The sequence below is a fragment of the Scomber scombrus genome, chromosome 18, assembly GCF_963691925.1.
Source record: "Scomber scombrus chromosome 18, fScoSco1.1, whole genome shotgun sequence".
NCBI lineage: Eukaryota > Metazoa > Chordata > Actinopteri > Scombriformes > Scombridae > Scomber > Scomber scombrus.
Window position 1 is genome coordinate 10,887,422 of NC_084987.1, and position 22,207 is coordinate 10,909,628.

General features: G+C 39.5%; 2 protein-coding genes across 3 annotated transcripts; both read right to left on the reverse strand.

Moving 5' to 3' along the window:
- Window positions 1-1,162: 1,162 nt before the first annotated feature.
- tyk2 (tyrosine kinase 2) lies at window positions 1,163-10,805 on the reverse strand. Of its 2 annotated transcripts, XM_062438772.1 has the most exons (25): window positions 10,675-10,805; window positions 9,405-9,607; window positions 9,155-9,281; window positions 8,914-9,046; window positions 8,665-8,828; window positions 7,997-8,375; window positions 7,714-7,899; window positions 7,244-7,401; window positions 7,026-7,143; window positions 6,746-6,929; window positions 6,494-6,612; window positions 6,220-6,393; window positions 6,037-6,124; window positions 5,662-5,789; window positions 5,064-5,199; window positions 4,698-4,727; window positions 4,442-4,593; window positions 4,196-4,346; window positions 4,010-4,101; window positions 3,732-3,921; window positions 3,294-3,412; window positions 2,588-2,760; window positions 2,177-2,294; window positions 1,975-2,085; window positions 1,163-1,860 (listed from the first exon to the last, which is right to left on the reverse strand). In XM_062438772.1, exons 2-25 carry the CDS (start codon window positions 9,586-9,588, stop codon window positions 1,717-1,719), a joined length of 3,558 nt encoding a protein of 1,185 aa, XP_062294756.1. In that variant the 5' UTR covers window positions 9,589-9,607; window positions 10,675-10,805; the 3' UTR covers window positions 1,163-1,716. The 2 variants fall into 2 exon arrangements, with proteins under 2 accessions (XP_062294756.1, XP_062294757.1); XM_062438773.1 differs by lacking the exon at window positions 4,698-4,727.
- Window positions 10,806-14,491: 3,686 nt separating this feature from the next.
- On the reverse strand, window positions 14,492-21,845 carry LOC133999557 (hsp90 co-chaperone Cdc37). The gene is made up of 8 exons (XM_062438781.1): window positions 21,492-21,845; window positions 19,592-19,873; window positions 17,980-18,085; window positions 17,760-17,875; window positions 17,435-17,557; window positions 17,142-17,324; window positions 16,964-17,035; window positions 14,492-16,758 (listed from the first exon to the last, which is right to left on the reverse strand). Exons 1-8 carry the CDS (start codon window positions 21,597-21,599, stop codon window positions 16,618-16,620), a joined length of 1,131 nt encoding a protein of 376 aa, XP_062294765.1. The 5' UTR covers window positions 21,600-21,845; the 3' UTR covers window positions 14,492-16,617.
- Window positions 21,846-22,207: the final 362 nt, after the last annotated feature.

The window sequence follows — 22,207 nt, forward strand, 5'->3', positions numbered from 1 at the left end:
TATGACTGTCCATTTGAATTATATAAGACTGTGACAGTATAGACAGCCTTATCCAGTGGAAAAAAACAAAAACAAAAACGTTTTGCTGCAGGGTCTGGGTGTTTCTTCAGATCTATATACAGTAGATCACTGGTTTAAACACCTGCTAACATAAAAATGCCATGTATTTGGTTGGACTTACAAAGTCAAAAAACTGGCGATATAAATGTGTAAAAGCCATCCAAGGCTTTGCCCTGTATCTTAACTAAAACAAATAACAAACAAATAAACACCATTACAATTTTGATTTTAAGATTGTGCTTCTGGTCTTTAAAGCACTGGCCTAGCCTCTGAATATTTGACATGATGGCATGGTGATTACAGTTTATTTGACATGATGAGGACAACCATTTTCTCCTGATTCCCAGAGTTCATTCAAAATGTGGTGACAAAGCATTCAGTGCTCATTATCCTGAAGTGTGGAACAGCCTACCAGCAGATTTGTGGTTTTCACACCTAATAAACTCAAGGAATAATAAACTCGATCTCACATTTTGTTTAGTGTTGCCTTTAATTAGGTGCGTGTGCATGTTAGCTACCTGTTTTAAAACTTTAAAATTTTTTTACAGCTTTAGAACTCTGTAATATTCAGAGTGCTGAATGACCATGTGCTCTACAAATAAACCTGACTTGCTTAACAGGATGGATGGTTCTATTCTGGTCTGTGATGCATCTGGATGATTGGGCCAGTCAGTTCCATACACACTAATATAAACAAAATGAAATGAATTGATTCATTGTCTGAGCAGACATGTTCTTGTTAATCTTCTTCTTTTTTTAATTTTTAGCAGTAAGGATATAGGTGCATTGTTGCCAGCATGGACAGGTGTGGTACAATCAGTGATATTGCCTGTTTTCATTTTTCAAGTGGGATAAGTTTGCTTTTTTAAACTAAGTGGAGTTTGAACAGACCTAGAAAAATATTAGCATATGTTATTTTCCTTGCAGTACACCCCTTAGATAGTGATCAATGAGTTCTTATGTAACAGAGATGTAGCTGTGCTTTATTGAATGTAGGACACCTGGTGACACCCAAATCAGGCTGGTACATTGCATAATAAACTTTTTATGCATTTTTTGATATGTGCACAAATATATATTTTATTCTTAAATGAAAGGGGAATGTGGAAAATGGTTTATTAGATTGACAATTTCATTCATAAAAAATTAAATGCATATAAATACAGTCAAATATTTGACTGTATTTGACCTACAGTCAAATATGTACAAACAATAAACATAAAAGATAGTATTCTCCCGACCTTACATATATTCTTAATACTTACTGTGACATATGCAAACCTTTAACTTTAGAAATACATGGAATGACACTCTGTTGCTGACATCACCTTTCCCCCTCAAAATACACAGACTGAGTTTACTGTTGCATTAATAGCACATAAGAGAGGAGAGCAGTGTGTTTTTATAAAAAGAGAAGTCTATCAGGAATATGGCTACATTCAGAGTGCAGGTAAAAGCGGCCCAAATCGCTTTTTTTTTTCATAACAGGGTGAAGAGCAAATAAAAAAAATCATATGGAATCAGATTTTTTCAATTCTGATTCAGGTCGCGTAAATGGAGGCAGCAGGCATTACACAGCAGGAAACACATTTTCAGCTGTAATATACGGTTGTTACATGATGACGTGTAGACAAGTGGCTCTTCACTGAGTCCCAATCAGCAAACCTGAGCCATGGAAAAGTTTATATTAGACTGCCAGTCGTATGTTCGGCGAATAGCCTCAAACTTCTCGATGAGGGTTCTGAATGATGGCCGTTGTGCAGGCTCTGCAGCCCAACACTGGTCCATTAGGATCTTCACCTGTTGTTAATTAAAACATTTTTAAAAAGATGTGTGAAAATAGACTGCATAATTCAATAATAATAATTCAAATATATTTTTTTGTGTTTATGGGTGTGTTATGTTCCTCTTTACCTCATGTGGGCACTCTCTGGGACAAGGCAATCGGGTCTGTTTCTCCAACAGTTTTATGAGCACCATCACAGTCATCTGTCCGTGGGCCGACCCCATCATTTCAAAGAATTTCTACAAAAAAGTAATAAATAAATCAAATTTAGTTGTCGCATGTAAATATATGCAGGTTTGAGCTTGATATATGAGGCAAGTGATGACGTACATTTGGAGGGCTTTGGCGCTGGTCACAGCGGGTCAGGATCTCATACAGCGTAACTCCAAAAGACCAAATGTCAGAGGAAAAGGAAAATTTGCTCTCTTTCAAGCACTCGATGGCGTACCTATACAGTGCAAAAAATACATTTTAGTGGCCAAAAGCAGAGAACAAAGCATTAAATCACACTGATAAAGATGAAATGTATGATAGACATCAAAGTCTGTTTACGGGTCAATGGTAGAGTATAATGTTATTTTTTTGTTTTGTTTGTTTTTTAAAAATCAGTTGGGACTGAAGAGTACAGATCTGGTTGTGTAGCATCGGTTTTGATCCTTTTCTTTCTTTAAACTGACTAACAATGCTGTAGGAATGCAATGCTAAATTGGTGGAGTACTCTTAAGTGCTGCATGAACTCACCAGAACACTGGACTGTCCCCATCTTCCCGAACACGATAGTAGATCTCTCCTTCTGGGATGTACTTCGTCAGGCCAAAGTCTCCAATCTTAACCACACTGTCATTTTCCACCAAGACATTACGAGCGGCTAGGTCTCGATGGATGTATCGTTTTGAGTGCAAGTACTCCATCCCCTTTAAAAACAGAAATAAAATATACATCAAATTTCCGAGAGGACGCAACGTGTGAATTTGAAACCAAAAATGTAATTATAAAAAATAAATTCAATCATAATGTGACAATTTTACAATGTCAAGCCTGACAAGCCTTGAAATGAGCTGACTGGTTGATAAAATGCAAAAGTCTTTCAGCATACACTGAAGAATTATTTCCAAGGGATTTGCTTGAGATTTTTGTGAGAAAGCACAGTGTAACATAATGCTACTGCAATGAAACTACTCAACTAAATGAATTAATGAGAATACATAGAAACCTAGAGTGCAGAAAAATGAAATTAAAGCTTAATGTGATGGATTATCTACTTAAGGCAATTTCAAGTGTACTGAAGTTAACATATTATATAAGAGTGAATGAAAAAACAAAGGTAATTCTTAAAGCAGGATAACATACCCTGACATTTAATGCAGTTTGCACACAACAGCAAAAATATGATGAGATCAAGTGGAAATGGATGAGTATCACAAACTGCAAAAGCACCTAAACTCACCTGACAGATCTGCTGAGCAAACAGAAGGCACTGAGGGACACCCAGTTTGCGTTTGGGAAGGTAGTCTCGCAGACTCCCCAAAGGAAGGTACTCCATTATCAGCTGCACCACTTGTCCTCCTGTCAATGGACAATGTGACATTGCTTTTATCCTCCTATTTCCAAATAATGAACTGTTGCTTATTCTGGTGCTGCAGAGGCTGTGCTGAAAGCTCAAAATATTGATATAAAATGAAAGCAGTGTTGCACTTCTAACAGATTCTCAGTATTTACAGAGGAACAGCAGGGTCCAAAAATCAATCCCTTGAATTACTCACTCAGCACAGCAAGTTAAAAGAGAGGTATTGACCAAACTCTCCTTTGCATATGTAAACACTGTATGCTGACATGTGTTTCAGTTGTAATACATACAGAAAACAGATGACAGCAGAGGACTCACCCATTTCAGTACAACAGCCCTTATATTTCACAATGTTGCTGTGATAAAGGGACTTCAAGATCTTAATCTCCTTCATCCACCCCTCAGGCACATGACCATTTTCTTGTTTCAAAGCCTTCACTGCCACGCGTTCTCCTGTCCCATCGTTGGTGGGGTCATACAAGTATAGAGTCACCTTTCCAAAATGACCCTGAAGACAGAACATTGGGTTATGAATTATTTTTTTGACATAGATAAAGGAAAAAGAAAGCTGCTGGAGATCTGGTGTCAGAACTCACCTCTCCTAAAACCCGCAACTCTCTCAGGTAGCGTTTATGGAACACACTGGGGTCTGTGTCAGGGAGAGTTTCGCTGGGAGATATATCAGGATCTGTGTGCAGACAAAAAAAACCCTCTATTTATTAAATGCACTGAGACAGGGTGAAAGAAAAACAATAAGCAAGGCGAGCAAGTAAAGAACCCACTTTTGATCATGAGTTCTGTGAGCTTTCTGAGCACACAGCGGAACGATGGCCTCTCCACGGGCTCATAGGTCAGACACATGCTGATGAAGCGGGCTAGCTCCTGGGAGGACGGTTCAGCTAATCGGCCCCTTTGCTGATAAAAGCACTCTTTCTGTTAGGGGAAAGGCAAAGGGTCTGGTGTTACAATTAGAGGTCGGAAGGATAAAATGAGCAGGTGGATGCTTGAGAGCTGTGATATGATCCTACCTCAGACAATGTGCTGCCACTCATGGGAAGATCGCCATTGTTGCAGATTTCGAGCAGCGTGACACCAAAGCTCCACTGGTCAGCAGCATTGCCGATGGGTGCGTCGCTGCCGACGCACTCTGGAGCAATCCATGGGATGCGCTCAAGACGCTCTGTAAAGCAGAATAGCAATAATAAATATGTTTGAAGTAATGTTTGTTGTGTTATGTTTTTTTATTGCTTTTAAATTATACAAAATGTAGAAAAGAAAAAATACCTGGTTTCACAACAACTGGCGCTGTGTACTCTTAAAGAATCTACGAAGTTATTTATCTATGCAAGTTCAATGTCAGCAGCTGCAAAAAATATCACTTAATGATCCCAGGTCTTTGCTCTACTTTGCTTGGTGGATACTTGTTCATATTCAGATTCAGGATTATTTCACTTTGAACAGCCTTAATGAAACCACTGTGACATAAAACTGCAAGAAAACAAGGAAGAAGTCACAGGAAGTGGCCTAGTTGACGTTTCCTGATTAATCTGATCAAAATAAGGCAAAAGAGCACACAAAATACAAAGCATCTGAAGATGAAGAGTTTGCATAACCATGAGGTTAATTAAAATTTGATTTCCAAGTACTAACCTTCCCGTGAAAGGATATTCAGGGAAATTCCTGGGTCACTCAGCTTGACAAAAGGAGTAGTACCATGCTCAAGTCCGCGCCTCGCCACCAGAATGTTTTTGGCACAGACATTTCCGTGAACCAGCCCTTTGGCCTCCTACAATGATAGAAATACAAAACCAATGTAAAATATATAAACCATTTGGGATGCAGGGTATTGTTAAAAATAAGTTAAACACAAACTCTTAACACTGTTATTCATGAGGCAGAGATGAACTTCACTTGCAACACTTATCTTAAAGCTTGTTTTTGATAACAAGACGTATCTCATTTCCTATCTGAGTGCAGCAGCTCAAACTCAAAATGTGGTGTCCAGTTAAAGAGCTGCGTATGCAGTGAATCATACACCACATGCTTCTAAATATTTCACCAAATGGCCTATAGCAGGTGATTGTAAATGACTTTCAAGTGTAAGATTATCTAGAGATAAACTGTTCCACTTCACTTTTATCAATCCAATTTAATGACCACTTAGCTACTTGGCTGCCTGGTCATTAAAGTGAATTGTATTGAATTAAAATCTGTAGCATACAAATGACAAAGTAGTGTCTGAACTCACAAGATAATTGAGGGCGCTGGCAAGTTGTTTTGCAACGATGAACTTCCACTGAGGAGTCACTGAAGCCCTTTCTCTGCGAAGGAAAACATCCAAAGGCCCAAATTCCACAAGCTCTTCGACCATGATGTCTGTAAAGTAGGAACATGTTTTGAGAGGTTCCGGCGACATGTAAACAAGCACCATCCTCTTCAAAATAGAACAGCGTGTGTGACGTGTGCGGTTTTGCATTTGCCTCATGGTTCACTTAGTGCAAGAGTCATACATTTGTCCGCAAAACACTAGTCATATGTGTGATGGGGAAGTAGCAAATGGAGGAAGTCGCGGACCTAAAAGTAGAAGCGACTGTGTGAGGGTGATCAATGTTAGCCCTCTTACTTTCAGATCCTTTCACTGATACACCGTGTACAAACACCAGGTGACGGTGGGATACTTGGCTCATGAGACTTGCGGTTTCAAAAAATGCCTACGACATGGAGAGAATATAGAAAGAAATGTTAATATCCGCTTGGAGTCAATGAACTACCGTTGTTATTTTTCTCAGTGAGCGGTTTTTCTTACTAGTGCAATATCTTTATGGGTCTGATCTAGAATCTTGAGAACCACTCGTATCCCTTTGCGGTCAGCCAAGTTGTTGTTGTTGAACTCATCGTCCTCATCATTGCCTCCTCCGCCGCGCACCATCAGACGTCCTGAGTAGATGTTCGTTCGGGTCCCGCGGCCCAAATGCTGTTCCTGTTCGATAAATACAACACCCACCGGGTCAGTCATACAGCAGAGAACACAAGGCTGCTGAGGTGAAACAGGAAGTCATATGGAGGTGGCGAGTGGTCACCTGTATGATCTCTTTGTCCTTTATCTGGTGGAAGCGTAGCTGTGTCAGGTTCAGGGAAAAGGAGTCAGTTTGAACTTGGTTATTGACACCTTGCCTCTTCACCAGAAGGTTGGATGGCTCTGCGTTACACAAACACACATATACAAACTTAAATATCCCCCAACACAGCCATTCAGTCACACGGTAATCTTGAACACACTGGGGGGAAAGAATGGCATAAAGCAGCAAAACTGAGACCCTATGAAGACAAACCTCCTTGTCTTGGCAAACAGCATTTTTTGACAGTAAAGCTGTCCGAACCAGACTTGAGTACGAAGGTCTTGAGACTGTCTGTGAGCTCCTTCACAGTGGAGAATTCTCGATCCCAGCCCTCCAGACAGAACATCGAAGCCTTATGCTGAATCCGAAACTGCTTGTGGCTCAGCGTCGATCCATTCTATTGGGCACAAGTACATACACACACACACAAAGTAAATTTCCACCATCACTGCACTGCAACAATTCCCAGAGAAGAGTGTGGGTGTTGACTTACCTCGTTCTTGTTCAGGACAGCTAGGATGATGCGGTTATAGTCGAGAGCACTCCAACGTACAAGGAAAGCTCCCTCCTCTGCTGTCTCCTTTTTCAGCTTCTGTAGCACAAAATCATCCCTGGAAACACACCAGAGTTGTGATATAACACACTGTTTTTCTTTATAGCTGGTGCGTGTCTGTATGTGCATGGGTATGGGGGGGGGGAAAAACAACTTACTGCATAGGTCCATGTAGTCCATTTATTTCACTCAGTACTACCCTTGGGGGAGCCACTTCATGACAAAGATAGTGGTGGGCGTCTGCAGTCAGCCGGTAGTATCCATCTAGGAGGGAGATGAAGGAATGGGCCTCCTGGCTGGAGTTCATCTGAACCTCCTACATACACATACACAAACACCACTAGCTTACAATCAGAGCTCCCACATACAGTCACATACAAATTCAAAACATAATAAAATGCCCGAAGCGTAAAAAAACCTCTTATAGTCACACACATATAGAATTGGAGAATATATGAGAATCTAGGCATACGTGCATACAGTGTATTCAGACACTTAAAATAATCTGATGCTAGAATGGCTAATACAAAGTGTATCAATTAGACTAATGCATCACAAGAAGGCTACATTTACCAAGTAAATTAATGTACTGCAGCTTTTACATAAATGGGTAAACAAGTGCTCTCACCATGCAGTTGTTGTCCTGAGTGCTAATGCACACATTAACTCCAGTGATGGCTATATGACTTATTTCAGGGAAATCACAGAAGGAAGTCCATTCATTGGGAGTGTTCACATTCGACTGGCTGGACTGTTGTTTTGTTTTCTTGGTGTAGTTCATGTAGTCATTTCTTAGGTAAGAGTTGGCCTGCGCCTATGTAAAGACATGGAATGAATGAAAAGTCCACACTGGCAGGAAATGTAACATGAATTCTATCATCATAAAAAGGTATAACTATGTTTTGACAAACCTTCTGGATGGACATCTTCCTCCACTGAATCCCTTTGGTGCCAGACACCATTATTTCATGTGTGGCTGGAGCTCTGAAGTTGTCTTTTGAGACACCTTGGGCATGGGTGGTAGTGGAGTAAGAGCTGCTTCCATCCCCGTCCTCGCTCAGTTCCAGGTGGGATACGGGAAAGGTCTCTGTGCCAAAACGTGGTGCCAAGTGTTCGAGCGTAGCAATGTACTTATACATGATCTCCTGAGTGCCCAGCCGCCCCCTGTCAACAGTATGCTGCTGGAAAGATCGCACAAAGTCTGTAAACACTCGTCGGATCCTGATTTTAGTCAGGAAGTTGTCTTTAGAGATGTGTTTAGCAAATGACCTAGGAATGCAGCGCACAAAGCTGTAAAAAAAAAAGAGAGACACCTTTATGTTACTTGGATCCAGTGAATATATCAGATTATAAGAAGCTTTAATGATCCAATTGGAAAACTGGGTTACATAAAAGCAGAAAATAGGATTGAAATAACAATAAAAAGGCAAAACATAAAAGTGAAACAAAAACATATCTATCATTAGAGGATATTTAAAATAAGATAAACCATAAAATATCTTTGTTACCAGTTACTACCTGGTGTACAGATGGTAATAATTGTAACTGAAAAAGCATTTGCTCCATTCGAAGTCATTACCCGATTTTTTCCGCCACATCTTGTAAGGTGGACCCTGTTTGTATTGCCCGATGTGAAAGATGAAGTACAGCCATCCCTAAGCTCTCGTTTTTGAAGCGACTTAGCTCGTCGTCTGACTCAACATCTTCCATTTGTACGATTTCGTTCACAAATTCATATTTACCCTGTCATAGACAAAAAAAGCGAAGAGTTTAGTCTATGGATACAACTGACGAATAGGAAATCAGATACATCATGTTAAACATTTACCTGGGAGAATAAATACTCCAAGGAAGTGATTTCAAGCAGAGGGGAACCCCCTTGATCTGTCACAGATCTGAAAGCACAGCGGGACACAGTCGGCTCCTTCTCATGTAGTCCATGCCAATTCCGAAAGTAAAACCTGAGTGCAAGAAAACAGCTATTAGAGGACACTGTGGCAGCCAATGTTGATCTGATCAAAGTTTTACATATGCCTTTTTAATACACAATTAGAATGACGTCAACTAACCTCATACAGTAGTGAACTACAATGCGGCTGGAGTTCTCCTCTGGACTAAAAATGTGGTTTGGACTGTACCAGCAGCGAGACAGTGGGTTGTACAGAGCGAACAACACATGGCACAGAGGCGTTATCCCTGGGGAAAAGACTCTGAGGTTACAAATGCACACTCGCTCCCACATGAAAAGAAACTCAAAACAAACTGCTTTAATTTGGATGGACCTGTCTGGGCTTAGACGGTCAAAGCTGTCATTCTCACCTACAGCCTCTGCGGCCGAGATGCACAGCTCCTCTGCTGTGACCTCTCCAGCTGTGTGGGACAGATACCGCTCTCCTTCCTGGGTCCAAAAGAGGTAAACATGGACACCTTGACCCTGAGGAGGCTCAGCCAGGCCTGGTAGTGCCCCTGACTTTGAACGCTTGGACCATCCACTTCTAGACATTGTGGGGATAGCCAAATCACTGAAACACACAAAAATGACACCATGGTCATCCATTTCCTGAAGACCCTAACCAGTGTGATCATAACCCTAACCAGTGTTGGGGAGTAACTAGTCACATGTAGCAGCGTTATGTAATGTAATTACAAAATAAATGTAACTGCAATCCGTTAGTTACTGAGAAAAAAATGTGTCATTAAATTAAGCCCATGTCAGACTTTTGACTTTTTTCATAAAATAGCTTTATTTTATGTTCCAAACTCTACATGAACTAATGAATACATTTCTTACATTTCTTAAATCTTTCTTTATAATCTTTCTTATAAATCATGTTAGATTTTGGTGAGCTTAACACTTGAAAACAATGTTTAGAAAACAAAAAAAGTCATCAAAAAGTCATCAAATGTAATGCATCACATTACTTTGATAAAGTTATTGAAATAGTTACATTACTTATTACATCTTAAATAGGGTAATTAGTAATCTGTAACATATTACATTTCCAAAGTAACATTCCCAACCCTGACCCTAACCCACCGTCAAATGGGGACACTGCTTTTGTCCCCAATTAACTTGATCTTGAGTCTGAAAACTGGCATAAGACAGACCACACAAACCCATATTAACGCAAACCACCGTATGTCTCTGTTGCAATCACGTACGCACCACGGCCTACGTAGATACCAATGAGCAAAACTCATTTAAACATCGACACCTTGCGCTTTCCTCACCTAAACTATTCGTTATTTCTCATTTTACACGATGGTAAGTTTAGAGACATAACTTGGCTGATTAGAAAAAGGGGGAGAAAAAAAAGTAGAAATAAGGCAATCAACTCAATGTATCAAGGCCTTCCGGGGACTACACCGTGCCTAACTTGTTTACATATTACTCTATAGTGCCATATAGTGCTATAGTGACATAAAAACAGGGATATAATTATTTTTATACAAATAAACACTGCGCATGCCCCCCTCCTTCCAAAAAAGCCCCTATTTACTTTACAGTGCATCCGATGCCATGACACAAAAATATATAAGCATTAAAGGCATTTAACTTCACAACATATAAGGATAGCGAGTTTCTTACCATTCAACGGCGAGCTTTTAAAGGCGTCACATAAAAAGAAAAAACCTCGTAATGTCACGATAAGAGAAGCTGGCAACAAGGTTTCTCAGCGTAGTTTCCACATCGCACACCCTATCCGATTCTCATGAATGCTGAACGGAGTGACACAAACCCGCTGCTTCCCGAAACCAGCAAGGACACGCCCTCCGACAATGCACGTTTTTCCCCCCACCCGCTTTCCTCTAAGATACGCCATACACTGCCTCTGATTGGCTAGCAGTCGTTACCTACGTCGCCTAGGTTTCAGAATGAGGAGTTGGATTGGTTATTGTTAGCGGAAGAATGTTAGCCTAAGCCAATCAGAGGCAGAGTAGGGCGGGTCTTTTCAGAATGCAGGTGGTAGGGGAAGAACAGCTAAAAGAAATTTCACGAATAAAACTGAGATAGAATGATGCAAATTCTGGTTTAGATGTCATTTGGGATTTGAAGTAGTTACAGTTAATTGCTCTTATAATTGGGAGCCTCCAGAACCAGGACCAACAACAGCTTTCTCTCCCCAGACAATGACCATCTTTAACAAGGACAGTAAAAGACTGTAAACACCAACCCCTCTGCACCTCCATATCTCATTTTAATTCGTATTCATTTGTGTCCTACAATGTGTGGATGCATATGGATTTTATTTTTTTAATGGTTTTATCCTGTTAGTACAGATACACACTCACATTTATATTTATATCTACACTGGTATTATATTTCTATTTAGCTTTTTTGCACACACAGTTGTTACCATGTAGCCTATGCTAGCACATGGTCACACTAGACAATCTTTGTAAATTACTGTCCCTCTCTTTCTTACACTGTACACATGATTTTGTTTATGTTTATTGTTTAATGTTAATGTTTATTGCTTTTTCTGTTGATCTTTGGACCACATTGAATTGTACTTCCTTCTTGTCAAATGAATCTGATTGTGGTTCTGTGTATGTATTTATTATTATTATTAGGGCCCGAGCGGCGACTGCAAGTCGCCTGGCGAAAGCCCTATTGAAATTGTAATGTTTATTATTATTATTAGGGCCCGAGCGGCGACTGCAAGTCGCCTGGCGAAAGCCCTATTAAAATTGTAATGTTTATTATTAGGGCCCGAGCGGCGACTGCAAGTCGCCTGGCGAAAGCCCTATTGAAATTGTAATGTTTATTATTATTATTAGGGCCCGAGCGGCGACTGCAAGTCGCCTGGCGAAAGCCCTATTAAAATTGTAATGTTTATTATTAGGGCCCGAGCGGCGACTGCAAGTCGCCTGGCGAAAGCCCTATTGAAATTGTAATGTTTATTAGGGCCCGAGCGGCGACTGCAAGTCGCCTGGCGAAAGCCCTATTGAAATTGTAACGTTTATTATTATTATTATTATTATTATTATTATTATTATTATTATTATTATTCTTCCGACATTTCGTGCCCCAATTTCGCCCCTTTCCCAAATGCGAAAATGCTTATACTTTTGCACGGACGTCCGGCCTCATCCGAAATTCGATATTTTTGGGTGGTCGCACATGGTCGACGCAGAATGGCGGAATAGCGCCCCCTACAAAGTCCAAAAATGCCCATAGGGAATTTTGCTAACTTTGTCCTATGCTCACAAAATTCGGTACACATATGTATTATACCCACATATGCAAAAAAGCCTCTTGACCTCATGACCTCAACCCAACAGGAAGTCGGCCATTTTGGTTTTGATTTTTCCCGCCTAAAATTAACTCCTCCCACAGCGTTCGCCCGATCAAGTTCAAATTAGGTACGCAACATCTCCAGACCTAGCTGAGCTTAAATTGTGCTCTGCGCATCCGTAGGTCAAAGGGCGTGTCTGCCAGGGCTCAACTAACTTTGGCGTGTTCGCCATGTACATACGAGTGGCTCTCACGCCCACATACTTCATCCAATCAGCTTCAAACTTGCTGGACATGATGATGGCTCCGCCCTGAACGTCCCGATATATTAACTTCCCACGTAACTCATAGCGCCCCCCGGTGGTAACAGGAAGTTAACTAAGATTCATTAAAATTACATACTTTGCCCCATCAACTTCATTCAGAACCAGTTGGTGAAGCTACATTATGAAGACTGTGAAGCTACGAGTAATGGCGTCCGTGTGGCGACGCGGCGACCATCAATTCCTCGCCATGAAAATACGTTTGGCTTTTTGATGGCTTTATTGAACTCGTATCATCATGAAAATTGGTACACAGGTCCAGGGTGCCGACCTCAACGTCTCCATTCACTCATAGGCGATCTCACTCGTCTCGCCCCCTAGTGGAAACAGGAAGTGCCATATTTTACATCATCATTGTGCGATTTCCACAAAACTTCACATGTGTAATCACTGTCCCACCCTGAACGCAACCGCTTGTGTTTTGTTACACTCTACTGCCCCCTGGTGGATGAACCTCTCATAACTCCTTCATGCTTTGTCCAATGCCCTGAACACACCAGACCATATGTGTAACTACCTGTGACTGCCCCCTACTGGATGAACAAAACATTGCATTTTTGGCCTCGTTCCAGGTTTTTTCTCACTTTCTGCTTCACGCCACAGCCCCGCCATGCCTCAGGCCCCGCGGTGGCATGGGTGAGCGAGGGCCCGCCATCGCCGCTTGCGGCTTTAATTCTTCTTCTTATTATTATTATTGACTGCAATGTTATACATGTCCATACAGTTTTATGTACCAATACCAATACTGTACACAGGAATTTGTTTATGTTTATTGTTTAATGTTAATGTGTTTTGCTTATTCTGTTGATCTCTGGACCACATTGAATTCCTTGTACTTCCTTCTTGTCAAATGAATCTGATTGTGGTTCTGTCTATTTATGTATTATTATTATTGACTGCAATGTAATACAGGTCCATGCAGTTTTATGTACCAAGACCAAACTAACTTATAAAATACTATACTCTAGGTATGAAAATATTTGCACACATTGTTTCTCTGTAAGGTAATTGAAAATAGTATCTTACTATGCAAATAAAACTTGAAGATTTGGTCTCATGCGTGACTAGGGAAAAGGTATTGAACATCAAGGTATCTTATGTTCATAATTTCTGCAATTCTCAACCTGCAAATCCAAAAGTTGTAAGTAAAGGGATGATAATCTCTGACAATAAATTGTATACAGTGTTGGGGAAACTTAAACTACATGTAGTTAAACTACATAGCTTAACTACAATTTGCTGTAACTTGATGGTAGTTAAACTACATTCATATTTTGTGCTGCGTCAAGTAGTTCAACTACTTTTTGGGTCATTTTTTGTAGTTTAACTACTCAATTTACAAACTACAATTTTGGCAAATAACATGAAATATTTTTTATTAAAAAATGACCTATATAATATAAATGTTATTTTACCATTATTGTGTTCCAGAACTTTCTTTGAAAAACAACATTGTTGTTCAAGACACACCAATCTAGAATATGTCTACCTCTTTTTGTTTTCATTGTCTTTATATTACCCAACATGTCTATAGATTACCCTACATGTCTATGGTGAACCCACAGTATGTTGACCAAAAATGTCAGCTTTTTTTCTTTAAAAAAATAAAACTGAGTTAAGAGGCATATTTCTGCTGGCATGTGAATTTTTTGTAGGATATTATATTTAGTTTCATATACACCACATGTTGAGGTCAGGCTGAACTACATGTAGTTTTACAAGCTATGCTTGCAAAGTAGCTTCCCCAACACTGATTGTATATTCAAATATGATTTATGATCCATCATACATTATACTATAAATACATAGACACACAATACTGTGCAAAAGTTTTAGGCACTTTTTATTACCCATAATGGAATACCATGTAAAAATAAAAAAATAAAAAATAAAAAGGTGCTGATCTGTCCCTAATTCATTTTTTGCAGCATGACAATGACCCCAAACATAGAGCGAGAGTCATAAAGATCTATTTTCAGTGTCAAAAATAAGGAGTCCTGCAACAGATGATATGACCCTACAGACCTCTGATCTTAACATCACAGAGTCAGTCTGGGATTACGTGAAGAGGCCGAAGCAACTGGGATGCCTAAAAGTTCTCCAAAATACTTGGAACAACATTCCTGCCAAGAACCTTGAAAAAACGTGTGCAGGTGTACTGAGAAGAAGTGAGAGTATGGTCTGCCTGTAAAACTATACAACCACACAAATGTCAACTGCACTGCATGGAGTTTTGCACAGTACTGTATGTATATTTTAAAAAGTCACCTTGACATGAAACGCTTGTCTACATGCAAATTGTTAAAAAGATGTTTTTGTCCTGGCTTAGTCTGATTCTAGAGGTGAAAATGTTACAAGTTGCACAATTAACCTTTGTGATAATCAGCATCACCACAAGGGTAAGATGTTTTCATCATCACCATTGATGTCACAAGCACCACTTAAGCTGGAAGGAAGTGGTTCTTCAGCAGTAATTTATCAAAACCGAATCTACAACATGTTTAGTCTCTTCCTTTCCTCTTTTTTACCCGTTTCTGCAGAATTTGGATAAGCGCTTCACATTTCTCTTGTGGAAACTTCAACAAGAACCTGTCAAAAACTACCATACTGAAATTGATTATAAAGAAAGAGAGTGTTTTGTTTACTCTCATTTCCATACATGGGTGGCACAGAATACATAAACTTCTCAAATAAATAATTCCAGTTGAACACCGTTTACAGCATTTAAAGTTATTGATAAGTTACCATGAAGAAAAAAGGATATTACAGGGCGTAGCCTTAGATTCTTTTATATGATCTCAGTGTATTGTTATACCTTCAGAGCAGTTTAACTGGTTATAAGATAAAAAGCAAGTCTAACCAAGACTGAAATATAGCATGGTTGCTATTTCAGGACATCTTTTTTCAGCATAATGTTACATTTTGATGGGAGTTTGTATATTCTGCTTTTTGTCAGACTAAATGAGGGACAGCCAGACCTCCATTTAGTTTGTTAGCATTGCAAGATAGTCCTGTTACCGCATATGCTCCCTGTCCTTTATCATATCCAGTAATCTTGCACAAAAGCTTGCAAGGCCCAAAAAAAGAGGCCCATTTCCAGCAGTACAGAGCAAACACACCTGGCTGGCAGACATCACAGGAAGGGCACAAAAGCTTTTGGCAATAATATCCACTGAGCAGTTTTATTTAGTGATTTCAAAGATTGTCAAATTTTGTCTTTGTAGAAGCTGTTTCACAGCATTTTCTTTTTTTTTTTCATCATGTCTTTTAAATTCCAACCTGGCACTCTCACCATAAAAAAGAAACGGAAAAACAAGCATTGCAAGTGAAGCGTAGCCTCCAACCACACCTACCTAGCTCTTTAGGATATTCTTAGGAAGTCATTCTTAGGAACTACACGGTCACTCTTCCACTAATTGGGATTGAACTTTGAGTTCTCACACAAAACCACAACGCCTTGTTCTTGAGAAGTTGGTTACAATTGAAATTTTAGTTAAGCAAGTTTGTAGAAAATGTCACTCTTGGGAAATAACCATCTGAATACATTGGTTGCTCAAGCCTTGAAAGTCAAAAACAAAAATCTTAAATTTGGAAATGACAAAAATAATAACTTTACGCACAACTTGAAAATGCATAAATGGTCTTCAACTATACAACCACACATATGACAGGCATGTGTCAACATACACCCCCCTTTCTCCACCCCCCACATATGAGCGAGGTGTAAGAATACAGCTTTCGTGATGTCAAAGCAGATAAAAGACCTACACACACGCTGCAGTTTTCTTCAAAGCAGGAGTTACAGATGCAACAAAGTTGTGCAGTTAGGTGAATGCTAATCCCTTAAGTCTGAGCTAAATATATTTGAGAAGTTATTTCATTGTTCATGGATTGGCAAACTAGTCATACACATAGAGGAGCTGCAATACAGAGGGGGAAAATACACATCAAATCACAGGATCAATGTTGGTCATTCTTTCTTAGTTTCCTCCTGCTCCTGTTTGACCTCCTCATAGATACCATCTTCCCCTTTTTCATCCACGTCGTCAGTCCTGGAGTTGGGGACCCAGAGTCCAGACTCTATGCACCTCTTCATGTGAGCCTTTGCCTCCTAAATCATGTTAAACAATACGTTCATTATCAATTAACTGACCCAAAATAGGACAAAAATACACATGTGAGTCAGAGAACTAGACATTTACATAACAGATAGGATTTGCAACAGTCTTAATTAATAACTGTATTACTCAAAACACTCACAATAGTTAAGTAAAAGGTCATGATTGAAAAAAAAATTATTTAACATAGTAACCTACCGTTGGATCCATTTTGCTAATCACATCCTGTAACATTTGGATGTCCTTATCGTCAAAGCATTTCTGCATCTCCTGCAATAAAAAAACAAACAAACAAACAAGAAAACAAGTTCGAGACATTTTAAATAAAAGGAGAAGATAAAAGGAAAATGCTGAAGATTCTTAACGATGAACTTACAATTGGCAGGGACTCGTACACTTCAACAGGATCTAGACCTCCAGGTCCAATGCGCTTTTGTCGCTCCTCTTCCTCGTACTCCTTCATGGCCTTTTCTATGCGGATCTTCGCCCTGCCACGAACCCGTTCCTTAAAGGACTCCAGCTCGTCATTGAAGGCGTCCTGGTACTGCTGATCTGATGTCTGTGGGGATACATTATTGCCATTTTCTGACATTTTACAGACCAAACAACTAATCGATTAATCGTCAGAATAGTCGTTCGTTGCAGCCCTACATCCAAACACGTGGTTACCTTAATCTTGGCAAAGAACTGACGAAAGCACCCGCGGGGGTCCATTTTGAGGCTCTTTGCCAACTCCAGAATGAACTGCATGACGATGGTCTGATGAGCCACTTGCTCCATCAGCGCGTGTTTCTACAAAAAGAGAAGGCATTTTTAGATAAAATAAATAATAAAATGATGGTGTAAAGAAAACAGTATGCAGAAAATAAAGAATAAAACACCTCCCATAAAACTCACTTCAGTATATTTGAATCTTAACATGCATGCAAAATATGGACTACTGTCAGTGTTTTTAGGGGAAAATTAAGAAGAAATTCTGTCATATAGTATTTACCTCCTCAACTTCAAGATCGATGCACATGATGACCAGGTAGTTGGCAGTCTCTTCACATACTAGATCAGGGTTGTCAGACAGGTACTTCTGGCTGTCATCCCAGCGTCGCAACATACCTGCAGTAAAGACAGTAATCAAGGACCATCACTATTTTCCCCTACTGATACTCAATGTAATATACAGTAAAGAACAACTGTGAATAAATGTCAAGAATACATACCAAAATGTTTGATCTGCTTCTCATGTTTTTCCACAAAGGTTTTATGCTTTTGCTCCTTCTCCTCTTCGGTCTCTTCAACATTGTCAGGTTTGACATTAACAACGCTCTGTGGATGACAAAGTGGCAGAAAATAATTATAAGAATCTATGGCTGTGATACAATAGGAAAAGTCATATCAGACATCACTGGAGATGTGGGGTATAAGTACAAAACTGATGTGTATCAGAAAATTGCACGAAGAGTCAGAGATATGAACAACATTATGAAACCACAGACTTGAAGCAAAGTCTGTGTGGAATTTGAGAAAAATCAATATGGCTGTCAAAAACCACCTCAGGGTTATCTCTATCCAGCAATCCACTTCTGAAAAAGGAACAAAAATATCCCACTTGGAAGACAAAACATGCAGCGGTTACATAAAATAGCAACTGTAACCAGTGGCACTGCTAACCTTGCTACAAATCAGCTTCAGGCGAACAACAATGCTTGCGTTAGCGACTAAAGCTACTTCCAAAGCACGCTCACCCTAACACATACCAATCGGAGGCAATAATGGTAGCAGGAAACAGTTTGAACACAGAGGCCCATATAGTGTTGTTAGAAGGTTTAGATTTGGTTGAATAATAGAGCCTGAAGCAAAGTAAACAATCACATGATCTTGAATCACCTATAAATTGCAGCGTAATGCATATTTGCAAATGCATCTGTTGTTTTGTATTCATGTATTAAAGCATTCGAGAGTGCAACTACACACCCTGACTGGAAATGTATTATTATATCCTGCTTTTGAAAATTTGAGGACTTTGCAAGGTATCACTTGCTGAACCTTTACAATCATTGGGCTACGCCAAAGAAAGCGTATGCCAAAAAGCATGACTTTTAAAGATAATACCGGCTAATATTTTCATTATAAATAACAAGCATCATGACAAACCAATATTCAATACTAAAAGTATCCCTGTGACAAGTATTGACTTGGTAGCCAAAGCCTGATAACAGCTTTTTCTTGTGACTCCATTGTCATCGCTGTCATCGTGCTTCATGTGAGCACACTTAGTCACGTCTACCCTACACAAAGGTACTCTCCAAAGATAGAAAAACATGGCCGTGTTGAAAACTGGCCATGTTTATTATAATGAGGAAGTTCGTTGGCACATTTATGTGACAGAAAGGGACAGACTATATCAGGCTCTGCCTACACAGATGATATTTGTTACCAGGATAAATTCATCGTTGATTGGACTCTGTGGGGGATAAGCTCATACTAATTAAAAAAATATAATAATGTCAGTGCCATCTTTTAAGAATCAATTTGCCTCTTAATATTGTATAATTACAATCTTCTAAAAGTGTGGCTTATATGCTGTGAATAACATGAAAACAGAGGCTGAATGGTTAAACATTTGGCTGAAAAGTATTACTATGGGGTAACCACTAAAAAACAGGCTTTATTTCCTGTTTTTTTTCCCAGGTATGTGTGCCAATAAGACAACATTATACTCCAAGAATTTGCTCTGGAGAGTAAGGTGTCATTCTCATATATACTAAAAAGAGGGTCAGAACAAAGATCAAGAGACTATAGTCTTCTAGCAGCCCCCTACATCAGCCTCACCTTGCTGAACCCCTCCTTGCTGAGCGTGTCCACATTCCATGGCATCCTCTTCTCCTCCTGGCGGTGTTTGTCCAACTTCTTCTCCCACTCTCGTTCCTCCTTTTTCAGTTTCTTCTCCTCAGCCTGGGTTTTGCTCAGCTCTGCTTTGGCATCATCCGTTGTCGAGATGTTCAGCTCTTTCACTTTCTTCTGTGTCTCAGCCAGCTTACGTCGACTTTCACTGAGTCCCTTACTTAAATCTTCAGTCATCTTCTGAAATTCTTCCATCCGTTCCACACGTGCCTGAGGTGAAAATAAGTACAGAATCAGTCACAATCTACCGGCACAAGTAACTCATGTCCAAATTGACTATTTTTTTATGCAGAAAGAGATAAATACAATAATCTTGGATACAATATGTAACAGTAAATCGAGAGGGGGTTGTAGCCAAATCAGTGGTCTTGCACGGACCAGTGGTCCCTACGACTAGGGGCGCTAAAGATACTGGTCATGACCAGTGGTCCGTGGTCCGGTCCAGCTCCTCAGTGGTCTGTCCTATGTTCCTTGTGGTCTGTCTGTTGTCTGGATCAGTTAATGAGTATTACAAATAAGCTGAAATTAGACGTGATCTATGACATTTTCTCATTTTTGTGTTAATGTTTTAAGTGTTGTCTCCGTTAAATAAACATTAAAATGAAATTATAAATATCACAATCTTTTGTCCAACAAAATACTATGTGCGACCGGGTGTAATACGTCGGCTGGCATCTTAAGGTTATTCTTGTGGCTAACCTGTTACTGTGTCCGTCTGTGGCCAGAGTAACTTGGGTTTGATTCCCCTTATTCAGATGCATATTCTTTATTGTTGCATTATAATGTTGCGGTTTGTGTCTCTCACTCCCTCTATGGACAGTATGAGTCACTATTTTATTTAACTGTTCATAACTATGAAGTAGTGGTCCAAAGATGCTGGTCATGACCAGCAGCTCCGTGGTTGGGACCAGCTTATTCGTTGCACTGACCAGTGGTCCTTACCACTAGGGGCGCTAAAGATACTGGTCATGACCAGTGGTCCGTGGTCATGACCAGCTCCTCAGTGGTCTGTCCTGTGTTCCGTGTGGTCTGTCTGTTGTCTGTGTCAGTTAATGAGTATTACAAATTAGCTGAATGACCTAATCAATTTGAATAAGTCAGCCTTGTCTTTGGACTACACAGTCTTGAGGAATGTTGACTTCATCATTGATGTGATGGTGCTAAGTAAATTAGGACACACAGACTTACTTGGTAAAAATCAATAACGGTGAAACAGACACAGCTATATTATGGGATGCTTTAAAAGCACTTGATTGCAATTACAAGTAACCTCAAAAGGGAAAGAGTAAAGCAATATAAAATTCATATAGCAGAATATATTGAGACATTTGGAACAGAAACATAAAAGAAAAGTTGATCAAAAACCCAACAATAAATGCACGAGGTGAGAAAGGAAATGTATAACTAGTACTTTATGTCCACCATAGTCTTTGATTTTCAGTGCACCTCCATTACTCGCTTTCTCACATCTAACTATTATCATCTTCAACTTCATATAACACCAGAGTGAACACAGGACACACTAAAGATAAGATGTTGGTCCAACAATGGGGAAATTTATATTATTTGCAGCAGTAACGTGGATAACAAAAATAGAAGAACGTCTATACAAAAATAATAAAGAACAATAAATAATAAGGAAGTACAAAAGCAATAAAAACAGTAGTAAAAATATATAGTAAAATAGTATCATTATGTACAAGAGTAATATTGGTGTTGAGTGATAATATACCTGAGTTTTATATTGTTATTGCACAGTCACAGTCACTTTATGCCATGTTTATGTCACCTACAAACATCTTTATGTCACGTATGTTTAATACTGTACCTGATGTCTCCATCTGAAGAGGCTGGGTGTGTCGATGTTTGGGTGGGTATCATCCTCATCGTCTGACACCTCGATGTGGTCCCACACGCTGTAGTCTATTCTGGACATCCTGCCAGTGTTAGCCTGGGATAATGACTCGGCTAAGTTCGCGGGCTAAACGAGGCTAACCCGAATGTTTAATCAAAAAGCATACAACGTAAGGACGCTGCACTGAAATATGTGTCTGTATTCAATGCTGCGACCCGCTGCGGTTTGCCAGGGCTAACTTGTGTAGGTTTTTCAGGAGTGGGCTAGCTGCTCACTGCTAAATGCTACAGGATTCTAGAAAGAACTGCTGCAAATTTCCGTCCGACGTCAACACGTCACCACGCCAGGACGTCACTCCGTCACACGGACGTATGACGCAGAAAGGAAGAAAGGTAGTTGATCCAGCTAAAAATGATCTTAAAAAGAGTTTTAAAAGAGGCATTGATGTGAGCTGTTTTGTTTTTGTTATGAATGTTCAGAAACTATTATACATTTATTTCGGCATTGTCCATTTGTGAAGATATTCTGACCAAACCTTTGTGATTTTATTATTGAAAATATTGATGGAAGTTTTAATTTAATTTGGAAGAATGTATTATTTGGTCTAATGCAAAATAACACACATAAAAATTCAGATTTTATATAATAAATCTTATTATTATTATTATTATTATTATTATTATTATTAT

What these genes read in the sequence shown, in the direction of transcription:
- tyk2 (XM_062438772.1), bottom strand. Translation starts at nt 9,588, where the DNA reads ATGTCTAGAAGTGGATGGTCCAAGCGTTCAAAGTCAGGGGCACTACCA. An exon ending in GTAGTTCACTACTGTATGAG is followed by an intron (nt 9,047 to 9,154) that starts GTTAGTTGACGT and finishes TCTTGCACTCAG; the next exon opens with GTTTTACTTTCGGAATTGGC. An exon ending in GATGTGGCGGAAAAAATCGG is followed by an intron (nt 8,376 to 8,664) that starts GTAATGACTTCG and finishes TTTTTTTTACAG; the next exon opens with CTTTGTGCGCTGCATTCCTA.
- LOC133999557 (XM_062438781.1), bottom strand. Translation starts at nt 21,599, where the DNA reads ATGTCCAGAATAGACTACAGCGTGTGGGACCACATCGAGGTGTCAGAC. An exon ending in TCTTCAGATGGAGACATCAG is followed by an intron (nt 19,874 to 21,491) that starts GTACAGTATTAA and finishes TTTTCACCTCAG; the next exon opens with GCACGTGTGGAACGGATGGA. An exon ending in GCAAGGAGGGGTTCAGCAAG is followed by an intron (nt 18,086 to 19,591) that starts GTGAGGCTGATG and finishes TGTCATCCACAG; the next exon opens with AGCGTTGTTAATGTCAAACC.